Source organism: Sus scrofa, chromosome X (genome assembly GCF_054392235.1).
Source record: "Sus scrofa isolate SSC_HxYL_T2T_F1_AM1 chromosome X, Sscrofa_HxYL_maternal_Yorkshire_Landrace_v2.0, whole genome shotgun sequence".
Classification (NCBI taxonomy): Eukaryota; Metazoa; Chordata; class Mammalia; order Artiodactyla; family Suidae; genus Sus; species Sus scrofa.
The window spans coordinates 10,917,656-10,932,256 of NC_139401.1; the positions used below are offsets into that span (position 1 = coordinate 10,917,656).

At 44.0% G+C, this 14,601-nt stretch overlaps 1 protein-coding gene and 1 long non-coding RNA gene across 24 annotated transcripts in view; both read right to left on the reverse strand.

Annotated features, from left to right (window-relative positions):
* The window catches only part of MID1 (midline 1), a 668,331-nt gene that overhangs the window by 48,901 nt on the left and 604,829 nt on the right, over positions 1–14,601 (reverse strand). For all 23 annotated transcript variants that reach the window (XM_085007319.1, XM_021080487.2, XM_085007321.1 and 20 more), the window contains one exon: positions 730–837. In XM_085007319.1, the coding sequence (XP_084863445.1) occupies positions 730–837 (108 nt within the window). The remainder of the gene's footprint in view (positions 1–729; positions 838–14,601) is intronic.
* LOC146394468 (uncharacterized) lies at positions 4,393–10,369 on the reverse strand. The gene is made up of 2 exons (XR_014835147.1): positions 5,481–10,369; positions 4,393–5,088 (listed from the first exon to the last, which is right to left on the reverse strand). It is a non-coding gene; the product is annotated as an uncharacterized LOC146394468 (long non-coding RNA).

Below are 14,601 nucleotides of genomic sequence, written 5' to 3' on the forward strand. Positions count from 1 at the left end.
GGTTTGATCCCTGGCCTCGCTCAGTGGGTGAAGGATCCGGTGTTGCTGTGAGCTGTGGTGTGGGTCGCAGACGTGGCTCGGATCTCGCGTTGCTGTGGCTCTGGTGTAGGCCGGCGGCTACAGCTCCGATTCGACCCCTTGCCTGGGAACCTCCATATGCCGTGAGAGCGGCCCAAGAAACGGCAAAAAAAGGACCAAAAAAAACCCCATGTACTTTTAATATATCCACAAAAGGGTGTATGATATAGTAAAATTACAGGAGTTTCGCCACCATGAATTTAACACTTCCCTAAATTTCCTCAAGGGCATATGCGAAAGCACTTTAAAATTTCTATATATAGTCTGATTTCCTTGAAACATTTATTTATTACTCTGTTAACTGCTAAGATACAGCAATAAGTATGAAATGAACTCTTCCTCTGTGGAACCTACCTTCTCAAAGAGAAGAGAGAGAGAAACAGTGGATATTATAGAGCAGAGCTCCATGCTGTCTCCCAGAATGGGGTGATGGAGCAGCCTTTGTCTAGCAGGTGTGCCAAGGAGATGGACAAAAAAAAAAAAAAAAAAAAAAATGGCCAAGCAAGGCTATCTGAATGACATCTTAAAGACTTAAGAGGAGACGATGAAAAATATAGAAGAAGGGGCACTCAATATTTCCTAAGCTACTGAGGCGCATGAGAGTTTATTTTCTTCCGGTAGAGAACATGAAATCTGTCCGAGAAATCCTACCTTCCCTTCTTTGATCTTGGTTCCAATAATTTGTCGTCTTTGCTGAATGATCTCAATGAGAAGATCGCACTCCTCCATCAATTTGGCTTCCTGACGTGAGGCATTGACCTATGGGATAGATAAAATGGTGAGCATTGATTTGCCTTTTTTTTTTTTTTCCCTTTGTCTTTTTAGGGCTGCATCTGTGGCATATGGAGGGTCCCAGGCTAGGGGGTGAATCACAGCTGCAGCTGCCAGCCTACACCACAGCCACCGCAATGCCGGATCCAAGCTGCGTCTGCGACCTACACCACAGCTCATGGCAACGCCAGATCCTTAACCCACGGATCGAGGCCAGGGATCGAACCCCCGTCCTCATGGATGCTAGTCGGGTTTGTCAACCGCTGAGCCACGATGGCAACTCCCCTGGCTTTTGTTTTTAATTAAATGTTCTCTTTTTAACGTAGACTAGTATATTTCTGAGAGTTGCTGAAAAGATATTTTTAAAACAAACTGAGGTATCGTTGCTGTACAATATTATATGCTTCAAGTATACAACCGCGATACATAATTTTCAAAGGTTATATTTCATGTATAGTTATTATTAAAGATTGGCTATATGCCCCATGTTGTACAGTATATTCTTGCAGCTTATCTATTTTATACATAGTAGTTTGTTCTTCTTAAAGCCCCATGCCCATCCTTCTCCTCCCTTCTTTCTTCTCCCCACTGGGTACCACTACTTTGTTCTCTGCATCGGTGATGAAAAGGTGTTTTAAATGCTCACTCTCCTTCCAATTATGCAGGGATGGCAAATACAGGACTGAGAAGTCCACCCCCTATCCTGCATCCTTGGAAAACATTTATTATCCAACGACAGCAGTCTTTTTTGCCGAGCCAGACTCAACCTCAGCATCTTTCTTAACACGCTATGCACGTGGCCATTAACCAATTAATTGAAAAGTGACGCTCACTCGAACTATATTTGCACTTCCTGCTTTTACATTTTGAAGGGAAGTGCGATTTTAGCCCATTCGACGTAAAATGTTAAAGGAAAACAATATTAATCTTGCGAGAGGACAGACTGTAACCAGTGTCTTTTGGATAAATTTTCCAAAAACAAGAGAGCAAGGTGACGTCACCTTGGGTTCAACTGTCTTTTCTATACAGACATGAACTTTGTATTTAATCACGATCACACCTCAAAGGGGAAAAGGATGGTTGAATGTTTTATTCATCTTAGGACATAATTTTAAATCTTAACTTCTGGTAAACTTCTGAAGGACCAAAGGGTCTCCAGTGAAAGCCCGCCATTCCCCTGGAAAGGTAGCTCGTGACAGAATGGCTTGTATTTGAAGTTTTTAAGACTCAGTGCATGCAAGGGATGGTTAAAATTAGCTCATTCTTGGCAAGTGGGCTTGGGGAACACCCTGCACTTGCGGTTTCCTCTAGCTCAGGACCATTCTGAAATGCTTATTCATAAACAGAGCCCCAGAAATCACAGCTGTGGGAAACAGAGCTACTAGCATGCACGCATTTTATGATCTTAACACAGGGCCGGCGAAGCTGCAGGGTAACGAAGCAGGACAATGGCACTGATGGCTCCAGCGTAACTCGTGGCCCAGTCATTGAGCCCATTTGACGTGGAAGCCTCTGTTTAACTGGAGTCATTTCAATCTCTATGAACGAGATCAACTGGAAGCAGGGTCAGGAGTTCAAGATAAAAACTGCATCGATGGATGTTCCAAGAAATCATGTCCTGTTTCTAGAGGCCAGGATACCTTGACTTTGACTCCTGATCCCTGCACGACAGGGCAGGGAGCCTGCTCAAGAAATCTTCTCATTGAGCCAATGACAATCAGTGGCCATGTGCAGCACACTATGGGATTACGCCCTGTCTGATGAGCACACAGACATATTTGCTAAAGGTTTAAGGAGCCAAAGACAACATTAAACATGCCTGGGTGGACGAAGCACAGAACAAGGAACTCAGGCTGTTATTTCAGGGACATTCGTCGCAGGGCTCAATTTCTCTTACCAGTACTTCCATGTCGCCATTTCTGGTTCCCCTTGAGGCTTCTCAAAGGAGTTTAGCCATCTAAAGAAATATGTACCCCAAACCCCGCTACTCTCAGGCCATTTCTTGTCATTCTCTTTGACCTCAAAGTGAATTTCATAATCGACCACAACGGAGCTGGCAGAAGGATGGCATCACACTGAGACCACGGGCCCGCTGTGATGGAGAAAGTGCCGTTTCTGGAAAAGAGCACCCTTCCCTCGAAAAGGATCTCCTAGAACGAACCCCAAGAGCTAAGGTGTTTCTGAGGGAACGATCAAGGGAAAGCAACTGGCTGCAGCTTCCTACAAGCAGGCATCGTTGGCTGTCGTATCAAACGAGGCATCTGGCCTGAGCGCCTGGCACCAGATGTGGCACAGAACAGGCAGTCAGAAACGATCTGTGGACTCAATGAGCAGCGCCATCGACCATCCGGGACAAGGTGCAATGTGATGAGGCAAGTGGCTATCGCGTTATCCACTGTAAGCACTCGACATGCAGGTATTGCACTGACTGGTTTTCCAGGACCATGCAGACACCGAAGTACGTTTTAAGGATTTTTTTTTTTTTTTTTTTTTTTTAGGGCAGGATAGTGTTGATTTTTTTTTTATGGCCTTATTGAAACATACATATAATCATAAAATTCACCCATTTCAAGTGCACAGTTTGTGGGTTTTAGTGTATCCAGAGTTCTCTAATCACCACCATGATCTAACGTTAGACTATTTTCAAGAGTCCCCCAAAGAATTCCAATAGCCATTTGCAGGAACCCCACATTCTCACTACCGACCCCTTTGCAAGGTTTAGGGAACCACACATCCATGTTCTGTTGCTTTAGCGATTTGCCTCTTCCGGACAATTCTAGACATGGAATCAAACAATATATGATCCTTTTTGTCTGGCTTACATCACTGAGCATAATGTTTTCAAGAGTCCTCCGTGTTACAGCATGTGTCAGTTCTTCACCCCTTTTTATGCCAGAGATGATTCCATGTAAGCGATATTGCACATATTGTTTATCCATTCTCTAGCAGATGGCCGTTTGGGGTGTTTCTATTTTTTGGTTACTATAAACAATACTGCTGTGTTCACATTCCTGTGTAAATTTTTGTGTGCACATGTGTCTTCACTCTTCTTGAGTACAGGAGTGGAACTGCAAGGTCACATGTCAACCCTGTGTCTAACTTTTGGAGGAACTGCCAGACTGTTTTCCAAAGGGGCTGAGTTATTTTTACATTCTGATGAGAAGGACGTGGGGTTTCCAATTTCTCCTCATCCTTGCCAACACTTGAGAGTGTCTTTGTTGTTTTGTTCAGCCTCGTGGGTGTGGAGTGGTACCTCACTGTGGGTTTGATTTGCATTGCCCTGATGGCTGATGATGCTGAGCATCTTTGCATGTGCGCGTTGCGTTGGCCATGTGTGTACCTCATTTGGAGATCTGACCGTTCACATCCTTGGCTCATTGTGTAATTGGGCCATTGTCTCACATAGCTGAACTGGATGGTTTCTTTAGATGTTCTGGATGCAAGTCCTTTATTAGATATGTGATTTGCAAACACTTCCTCCCAGTCTGTGGGCTATCTTTTCATTTTCCTGATGGTGCCATTTGAAGCACAAAGGTTTTTCACTTTTTCTTTTTTGGCCATCCCACAGCATATGGCGCTCCCAGGCCAGGGATCAGATCTGAGCCTCAGTTGTGACCTACGCTACAGCTATGGCAATGCCAGATCCTTTATCCCACTGTGCTGGCCTGGGGATCGAACTATGTCCTGGTGCTGCAAAGTCACCATTGATCCTGTGGTGCCTCAGGGGGAACCCCAAAAGTTTTAAATTTTGATGAAGTCTAATTTCTATACTTTTCTATCATCACTTGTGCTTTTGCTGTCACAGCTAAGAAGCCCAATAATCCATGGTCATGAAGATGTATGTCTCTGTTTTCCTCCAGAAGTTTTTCTCTCTCAAGTTTATGTCTCTGAGCCATTTTGGATGAAGTTCAGTGTATAACGATGAGTAGGGATCCAACTTCATTCTTATATTTATGGATATCCAGTTGTCTAAGGACCCTTTATTGAAAAGACTATCCTTTTCTCCCCTGAAATCTCTTAGCCCTTGGCCAAAAATCATTGACCACACTGTAAGATTCTCGGGTTTTGACATTGCTAGCATATTCTACGCTTAAAGATACGCTGGTTTTGACTAAACCTGATGAGGCCTTGTTAGTAATTCTAAAATAGGTTCAGAGAGTTCCTGCTGTGGTGCAGTGGGTTAAAGAATCCGACTGCAACAGCTTGGGTCACTGCAGAGGCGCAGGTTCGATCCCCGGCCTGGGAACTTCCATACGCCGTGGGTGTGTCCATAAGAAAGAAAGAAAAAAAGAAAGAAAGAAAGAGCCAAGAAGTGTGGCGTGGAGTACTAGCGTTCTTCGTAGGATGACACTGTGAAAGCCAAGGAATATCTCTGTTTCCAAGTTTTCCTATTTTTCAGTTATTGATTTTTTGGGGCTGCACCCACGGCATATGGAAGTTCCCAGGCCAGGGGGCGAATCGGAGCTGCAGCTGCCAGCCTACACCACGGCCACAGCCACCCACGATCCAAGCTGCACCTTTGACCTACACCGCAGCTCACGGCAACACTGAAACTTGAATCCACTGAGCAGGGCCAGGGATGGAACCAGCATCCTCATGGATACTAGTTGGGTTCATTATCGCTGAGCCACAATAGGAACTTCTCCAATGTTTTTTTGAAATGAGATGAATAAATACTATCTGCTCTCTCAGCCATGTGGGGTTATTGTGGTAAGTACGTGAAATAGTATATAAGGAAATAACTAATATTATGCAGCCATAGACAGATCTGAGGTAGTAGTGTCTGCATTGAGAAGTAGTTTTATTAATAGATAATGATTTAGTTTGGGATCATTTCACTCTCAAAACCATTGCGACTGGAGTTACTCTATGGTAGGAAAAGTGTCCTGGTTGCCATCATAACACGGGGTTCAGTTTAATCCAAAATTCTGACTATTCGATATTTATGATGAATAGGTTTGTTTTACCAAAAAACGTGGGCTGAAATCTACCTTGTGGAGCCCAATACGTTGTGAGAAAGCTGATACCACAACCACCGCCGTCCCAAAATATAAATTCCCAGAAATGGGGGAATATGATCTGTTAATTTCAGGCCAAGTATTTTCCTTAGATCTTTCAAGAAATACAGAGTTGACTTTCCTTTGAAACCAGCAAAGTCGAATCTCTTTTTCCACTTTGAGGAGGCTTCCAAAATTTTTGTAACGCTACCATTCTTATATTCCAAACGGTACAATAAGTTGAATGCTACCCTATATTTCTAAAATCCTTCCACTACAAAGAAGTTTTCCACTGCTTTGCTGCTACATGGGTCGCTTAAAAAAAGGAAAGTTAATGACTTGATTGGATTTCATTTATTATATGGGCTATGAATTCGAATGTGGCAGGCTTTATTGGTTACGTGCAGTGTGTTCAGGTGTTTTTCATTCCCAGCCTTGGTTTGGAAGTGGGCAGCTCCTGGATGTGATTTTAGCTTTCCAAAGAGTCACATCTTTTGATTCAGACACCACTAAGGCTGATGGATGTGCTCTGAGCAGGACCAATCTAAGGATTCAAGAAACAACCCTAAACCTTCTTTCACAGACCTACGCTTCCACCTTTGTGGTCCTTCTTGGTCCATAACCTGAAGACAGCAAGGATGGAGATAATAAGGAATGGTGGCCAGTGGGAGTGACGGCTGTATACCACCTCGGGCCCCCACAGAAACCGGGCACTTATTCTGTAGAGCCCATGACACTGCAGGACAAAAAATAGCTTAAAGCTGGGCCCTCTTCCCATTCCAGGCTCCTCCCCGCTACTTGTTTTCTCACCTCCATCGCACTCATGACTAAATATCCCGTGAGCCCCTCAAGCAGACAAACTCAGCCACCCTCGCCTCATCTCTGCGTTGGCTTCAGCCAACGCTCAGCATGCATCTTCTCTGCATATGGAGCTTGATATCTTTCTTGAAATGCATCCTCCCCGCCCCTACTGTCTTCTAGATCTGAGCAGTAAACTCCATTTCTTGGCAAAATACTCTAAATCAAATTCTTCGAAGATGAGATCTTATCTCAAATTTGTTTAGAACGTGTATCTTCTTTCAGGAGTTCTTAGCCTTTCTTTAAGGGTCAAGAAACACGTCTTCGGAGGCTGCAAGTGCCAAGGCCAAGGTCATACAGGCTTAAGCTGTGACTGCTCTTAGAAAACACGTGCAGCCTTCCCTTTGAGAGAGCTGCATGCAACCACTGATCCATCCACCTCTCCACTCATTTATTCATTCGAGAAACAGCAACTGCTTCCCAGAGTGTATCGGCCAGCCTTCCAAGGGCTGAGCATAGAGAGGGTCCCCAGAGAGACACAATTTCCATGATCCATGGTTTACATGTAAGCGTCGGGAGAACAGGCTGAACGAGCCAAAAAATAAATTTTTAAAATTCAGATCATGAAGGCAATCACAGAAGGTAACGTGATTGAATGTGCCTGCGAGGAAGGTCCTTTCTATTTGTGGTCACAGTTGACAAGAATTCTCTGACAAGTCTCTCGAGGGATGAAAAGGAACCAGCAAAAGGATGTGGGAAGGGTGTTTGCAGGCACTCCTGAGGCTGCTTTCAACAGGCGCCCTCCTCCTCGTAAAGTGTATTCATGCCCACGATTTGCAGATTCTGTATTTGCGAATTTGCCCACGCGCTGACATTTAAAAATTCATGTGTGACCTCCCCATCAATACCTGCGGCCTTTTGCAGCCACCTGCAGACATGCTCGGCGCATGAAAAACATGCGAGTAACCTGGCCAGCACCCAGCTGAGGTTCAACAAGGACACACGCCGCCTTCTTGTTTCATCTCTCGTAGAACCAGAGGATGGAGACAAGATAGGTGGCACATCATAGAGCCAGAAACACCAGCTCTGGGGCCAGTTGGATGGGGTCTGAGTCCCCTCTCTGGCATCTGTTACGGTGGTCCCCTTGGGCAACGCAGCACTTTGCAACTGCCTTCTCTTATTTATAAAATAAAAAAGATTTTTACCAGGGTGACTTATTTTTAGGATTGAAGACAGTAATCTGCATGACGGGTGGGTGGGTGTGTGTTTCCCTGAAGAATAGTGGTTCATTATTAGCCGGTGTCCCTGGTGACCTTATGGAGTATAACTATCCTGAATAATGAGAATGGATTGTATTTATCTTCTATCTCATGGGTCCACACTTTTCCTAAGTATTTTAGGGGAAGGGAAGAAAATTATTTAAGTAATTGTTCTGTGTGATAAGTACACAGAAAAACAGAGTCCTGCTTTGTAGGGAGTGGCTAACCCACTGTCTCCTAGTCCCAGGGTAATTTTGTGGCTTCTCTTTGACAGACGCTGGCTTTGTGATCCTTTATGGCCCAGTGAAAGCAAACGTAGAAAGTTGAGGAGTTCCTAAGAGAAATTAGGAAAGCAGTCCCGTTTACCATCACATCCAAAAGAAGAAAATACCTAGGAGTAAACCTACCTAAAGAGACAAAACACCTGTACTCTGAAAACTATAAGACACTGATGAAAGAAATCAAAGATGACACAAATAGATGGAAAGACAGACCATGCTCATGGACTGGAAGAGCCAATATTATCAAAGTGACTATACTACCCAAGGCAATATACATATTCAATGCAATCCCTATCAAACTACCAAGGACATTTTTCACAGAACTCGAACAAAATATTTTAAAGTTTGTCTGGAAGCACAAAAGACCCACAATAGCCAAAGACATCCTGAAAAAGAAAAATGGAGCTGGAGTTATCAGGCTCCCTGACTTCAGACTATATTACAAAGCAATAGTCATCAAAACTGTATGATACTGGCACAAAGACAGAAATATAGTTTAGGGGAACAGGGTAGAAAGCCCAGAATTAAAGCCACGCACCTACAGCCAACTCATCTATGACAAAGGAGGCAAGAATATACAATGGAGAAAAGACAGCCTGTTCAATAAGTGGTGCTGGGAAAACTGGACAGCCACACAGAAAAGAATGAAATTAGAACACTCCCTAACACTATACACAAAAATAAACTCCAAATGGATTAAAGACCTAGATATAAGACCAGATACTATACAACTCTCAGAGGAAAACATAGGCCAAACATTCTACGACATAAATGACAGCAACATCTTCTCAGATCCACCTAATGACAGTAAAAACAAAAATAAACAAATGGGACCTAATCAAACTTCAAAGTTTCTGCACAGCAAAGGAAACCCTAAACAAAACGAAAAGACAACCCACAGAATGGGAGAAAATCTTTGCAAATGAAGCAACTGACAAGGGATTAATCTCCAAAATTTATAAACACTTTCTGCAGCTCCATACCAAAAAAACCAAACAACCCATTAAAAAATGGGCAGAAGATCTAAACAGATACTTCTCCAAAGAAGACATACAGATGGCCAAAAAACACATGAAAAGATGTTCAACATCACTCATGCTTAGAGAAATGCAGATCAAAACCATAATGAGGTACCACCTGACACCAGCCAGAATGGCCATCATCAAAAAGTCTACAGACAATAAGTGCTGGAGAGGGTGTGGAGAAAAAGGAACCCTGTTATACTGTTGGTGGGATTGTCAATTGGTGCAAGCACTGTGGAAAACAGTATGGAGATGCCTCAGAAAACTAAACATAGAACTACCATTTGATCCAGCAATCCCACTCCTGGGCATCTATCCAGAGAAAACCATGACTCAAAAAGACATAGATACTCCCATGTCCACTGCAGCACTCTTTTCAATAGCCAAGACGTGGAAACAACCCAAATGTCCATTGATAGAGGAGTGGATCAAGAAGACGAGGCACATATACACAATGGAATATTACTCAGCCATTAAAAGGAACGAAATACCAGCATTTTTAGCAACATGGATGGACCTAGAAATTATCAGGCTAAGTGAAGTCAGCCATACAGTGAGCCACCAACATCAAGTGCTTTCACTGACATGTGGAATCTGAAAAAAGGACGCAATGAACTTCTTTGCAGAACAGATACTGATTCACAGACTTTGAAAAACTTATGGTGTCCAAAGGAGACAGTGTGGGGGGTGGGGGGATGCGCTGGGGTTGTGGGATAGAAATCCTATAAAATTGGATTGTGATGATCATTGTATAACTACAAATGTAATAAATTCATTGAGTAAAAAAAAAAGGCAAAAAAAATTTTTTAAAAAGACAAAAAAAATTTTTTAAAAAAGGGAGAATAGAGGAAATCACCCCCCCCCCAAAAAAAAGGTTAAGGAGTTCCCTTGTAGCACAGTGGATTAAGGGTCTGATGTTGTCTCTACAGCGGCTCGGTCACTACTCAGGTGCAGGTTTGATCCCTGATCCAGGAACTTCCACATGCTGTGAGAATGGCCGAAAGAAAAAAAGAAAAAAAGAAAACAGAAAGTTGAACGATGAAGTGAGTATAGAAAGGCTCTCCCACCCCGAGTGCTAAGGCAGCACAGTGCCGCTGGCTGCATTCAGGCTCCATCGGCTACCAAGAACCAGCCACCATCCAGTGTAAGCTGCCATTGGGTACACAGTTTATCTCCCTTTTCTAGAAATGCACTTACATGTATTCACTCCCCAGAGGGGTTAGGGATAACTTACATGAGTTGGCTCTTTTCTCCAGAGGACTTGGTCACCATGCCCAGGAAACCGTCCCCCTGCTACGTTTTAGGGTATAATCGTGCCAGAGAATTTCTCAGCATGGGTAGGGTGAAAATGGACAATTTATTATTTCTAAAAACTTGCCCTTCTCATGTTCCGTGCAGAGTATACACATCATTAGATTTCAGACTCATGCGGCCTCCTCATCTTTAGAAATACTGCACGGAACACTTAGAAGGACACATCAATGGCCACTTCTCACAGGTGACACTGGACGAACATGCTCTTTAGAAGTCTCTAGATGTTCCGAGTAAAATGTTTTGATTCCTCTTATGAAGAGACCACGCCGACTCTTCAGAGCCAGTCCTCTTCAGAGCCAATGCGAGCACGAAAGTGAGCTTAGAAGAGGATGGCTCTGATGGGCTGGAGAAAGGAAAGTTTCTTTCAGCGCGTTGGGGAAAGAGGAGGGCTGGTGGCACACAATTGCACAGGGCCACCGTTCACTCTGAAAGCGTGAGAAGGGTGCCCTCTGACCTGTGTGGCCCAGGAGAGCGCGCTGCCGCGTGCGCTGGCCCACTGTTGGTGGACTCTTCCTGTGGCACCCCTTTGGTTTAAAATTCTAAACCTTGCTATCCCCTGAAATCACTACCAACAAGACTGGGGGTTGAAGAGACACACGTCTACTTTATGGACGAGTCTGGAATTGGTCCTCTTGGTGAAAGCAAAGGTGTACCGTGATTCGCATGAAGGTGACCTTGAGAAAGGACAAAACTCTCTTTTGGATGCTCAGCATCACTCATTATTAGAGGAATGCAAATCAAAGCTGCAATGAGGTACCACCTCATGCCGGTCAGAATGGCCATCATTAAAAAGTCTACAAATAGGAGTCCCTGTCGTGGCTCAGTGGAAACGAATCTGACTAGCATCCATGAGGACGCAGGTTCTATCCCAGACCTTCCTCAATGGGTTAAGGATCCAGCATTGCCGTGAGCTGTGGTGTAGGTCACAGACACAGCTCGGACCCCATGTGGCTGTGGCTGTGGCGTAGGCTGGCAGGTACAGCTCTGATTCAACCCCTAGCCTGGGAACTTCCATATGCTGTGGCTGTGGCCCTAAGAAGACCAAAAAAAAAAAAAAAAATAGGTCTGCAAACAATAAATGCAGGGGAGGGTGTGGAGGCAAGGAAACCCTCCTACACTGATGGTGGGAATTTAAGTTGGAGTAGCCATTATGGAAAACAGTAGGGGGTTTCTCAGAAAACCAAAACTTAACTACCAGGTAATCTAGCAATCCCACTTCTGTATGAAAAGATACATACACCCCTGTGTTCAGAGCAGCGCTATTTACAATAGCCAAGACATGGAAGCAACCTAGATGTCCATCCACAGAGGAATGGATAAAGAAGATGTGGTAGAAATATACAATGGAATATTACTCAGCCATAAAAAGAACGAAATAATGCCATATGCAGCCACGTGGATGGACCTAGAGACTTAGCATACTGAGTAAAGTCAGAAAGAGAAAAACAAATACCACAGGACATCACCTATACGTGGAATCTAAATACGACACAAATGAACTTATCTATGCAACGGACTCACAGATGGAGAGGACAGACTCGTGGTTGCCAAGGGGGAGGGGGATGGGAGAGGAATGGAGTGGGAGCTTGGGGTCAGCAGATGCAAACTATTACACAGAGAATGGATAAACAACAAGATCCTACTGTGTAATACAGGGAACTCTATTCAAGAGCCTGTGATAAACCATAATGGAAAAGAATATGAAAAAAATAATATATATAATAATATATAAGCATTCTTCTTTATAAAAAATATAACCCTAACCTTTTGTGTATTATATGTAATTGACGCATTTTGAAATTAGGACAACATTGTAGATCAACTACGATCAAATAAATTTTATTTTATTTTTCCGTTTCGTCATTAAGTTCATTTATGCCGTATGTTAGCTCACACATATAAGTGCTATCATATGGTATTTGTCTTTCTCTTTGACTTCACTTAGCATGATAATCTCTGTCCATCTATGTTGCTGCCAAATGGCATCATTCCATTCTTTTTTATGGCCAAGTAGTATTCTCTTGTAGCCTGGTATCACATCTTTATCCATTCCTTTGTCAGTGGACATGGACGTTGTTGCCATGTCTTAGAATCAAATAAATTTTAATAACTTCCGTTTGCTGCTGTGTTGATGTCGCTACTGTTTAAACTCAACGGTACTTTTCTCTGTGTCTAAGAATATGGCCTTTTGAGTCTGCAGCCACACTTAAAAGGATTAGCATTATTCTATTTCAATAACACTATTATTTCCCACTGTTCTGTTATAAAATCCATAACAATCCCATCTCACTCCACGAGTAAAACCCCGGAGGAGTCGATTCTCAATCTGCCCAGGGCTGGAGCAACCAAGAAACCACTCAGAAGCAGATGAGCAGATAACATAGCCAGGAAGCCAACGGTATTGGGAAACCTACGTGCAAGTGGACTGGGGCGGACTGCTGAGCAGGTGCGGATTAAACAGTGAGGATCTGAGGGTGCTTGGGGTTTTATGGTCCAAGGCAGCTGTAATGAACATTCCAGACCCTGGGGCAGAAGCGAGACAGAGCTGCCAGAAGGAACAATGAAAGGGATTCTAATACTTGAGTTTGTATATAAAACTGAGCCAAGGAGAACACAGCAAGAGCAGACTATATACTACCGTAATTCGTCAAATAGGTTCGCATGTAATCTTCATCGTGCAATTCTCTCAGATCAAAGTCACGTATTTGTGGACCGAGCTCAAGGAGATGAGAAAGAGGGGGAAGAAATGGCCATGGTCTCAGGGTCCCTGTCTTTGGAGGAGAAATCGGAGGACAACGGTTTTTCATATGTAGTATGCTAATTTAGTCTAGACTGAAACTTTTAAAAGCCCAAGCAAGGCTTTTCTAAACAATGAAAAAAAAAAAAATAGTATCCTTTCAGAAAGTGATTTTAATGAGAAAGTAGCGAGGCCATGGATGAGAAGCTACATGTAATCCGACTTTTACCGTCGAGTGACGTGGTGGAAAATCATTTGGCTCCGAGGAGACCAATTCTATGTATCGATTAACTATCCAGATGCAATTTTGCTCTATATCCACTCTGGGACCAAAAAATAGCTCCCAGGAACCTCACAATACATCCTCTTGAGGTTTCTGTGATTATGAAGCTGGAATGTTGGATAAGGAAGGGCGATGCCCTTAAAAACAGCAACCCACTGTGGTGAGCTGGGCAATAAAAGGCTCCTGATAAATGAAACGAAACTGTACCCGTCCAATAACACTGTCTGGTAAGAATGCCACTGCCCATGCCAACACCTTGGAAGGGTCACATAAAGGAGATTTTCCCTCCCAAGAGCAGCACACACAACATGCCCACCCAAGATGGGGTTGCTGTGGGTCCCTGTGGAATAGGGCAACGTCGTGAAACAAGGTGAAATGATTAAAGTGACTCAGGACTAGACGGGGCAGGGGTTCAGGACGCAGAGTCCTGAGGGGGCCTTCCTTCCTTCCTTCCTTCCTTCCTAGCTCCCTATGATCTTGGGCACTGGCTTAAACGCTCCATTTCTCAAGTTCAGCATCTGCATCATGCAGCAAATACTCTTACCTGGTAGACCAGCTGTTCCCCCGGGGGGCAGTGGTGATGTCCGGAGACATTTTCCATAGTCACCACTGAGGACGGGGTCGCGGGGGGGGGGGGTGCTCCTGGCATCTCGTGGGTAGAGACCAGAGATGCTGCTCGCTAAATACCCTGCAAGGCTCAGGACAGCCTGCACCACAAAAGAGAACTCTCCAGGCCCGCATGTCCCTCGTGCTGAGGTAGAAACCCTGGGGTGGGCTGTGGTGAGAGATGAGTCAGGACATAAACGGCCTCTGAAAAATGCTTGGTACACAGTAATGACTCAATAAAAGCTAACTGCCACCACTGCTCACAAGCTGTTTCTCTGGAATGTCCACGTGGCCATCGACACTTGGAAGTTCGAGAAGCATGTTGGTCTGTGCCAATTACCTGGGGAACTTGCTAGCATGAACCCCAACTTTTCTCTTCCTGTTTTACCGCAACGATGGCTTTGGAGCTATCATATGAGGACGAATTCCAGAATTGTCGGAGTTACTTTCACATC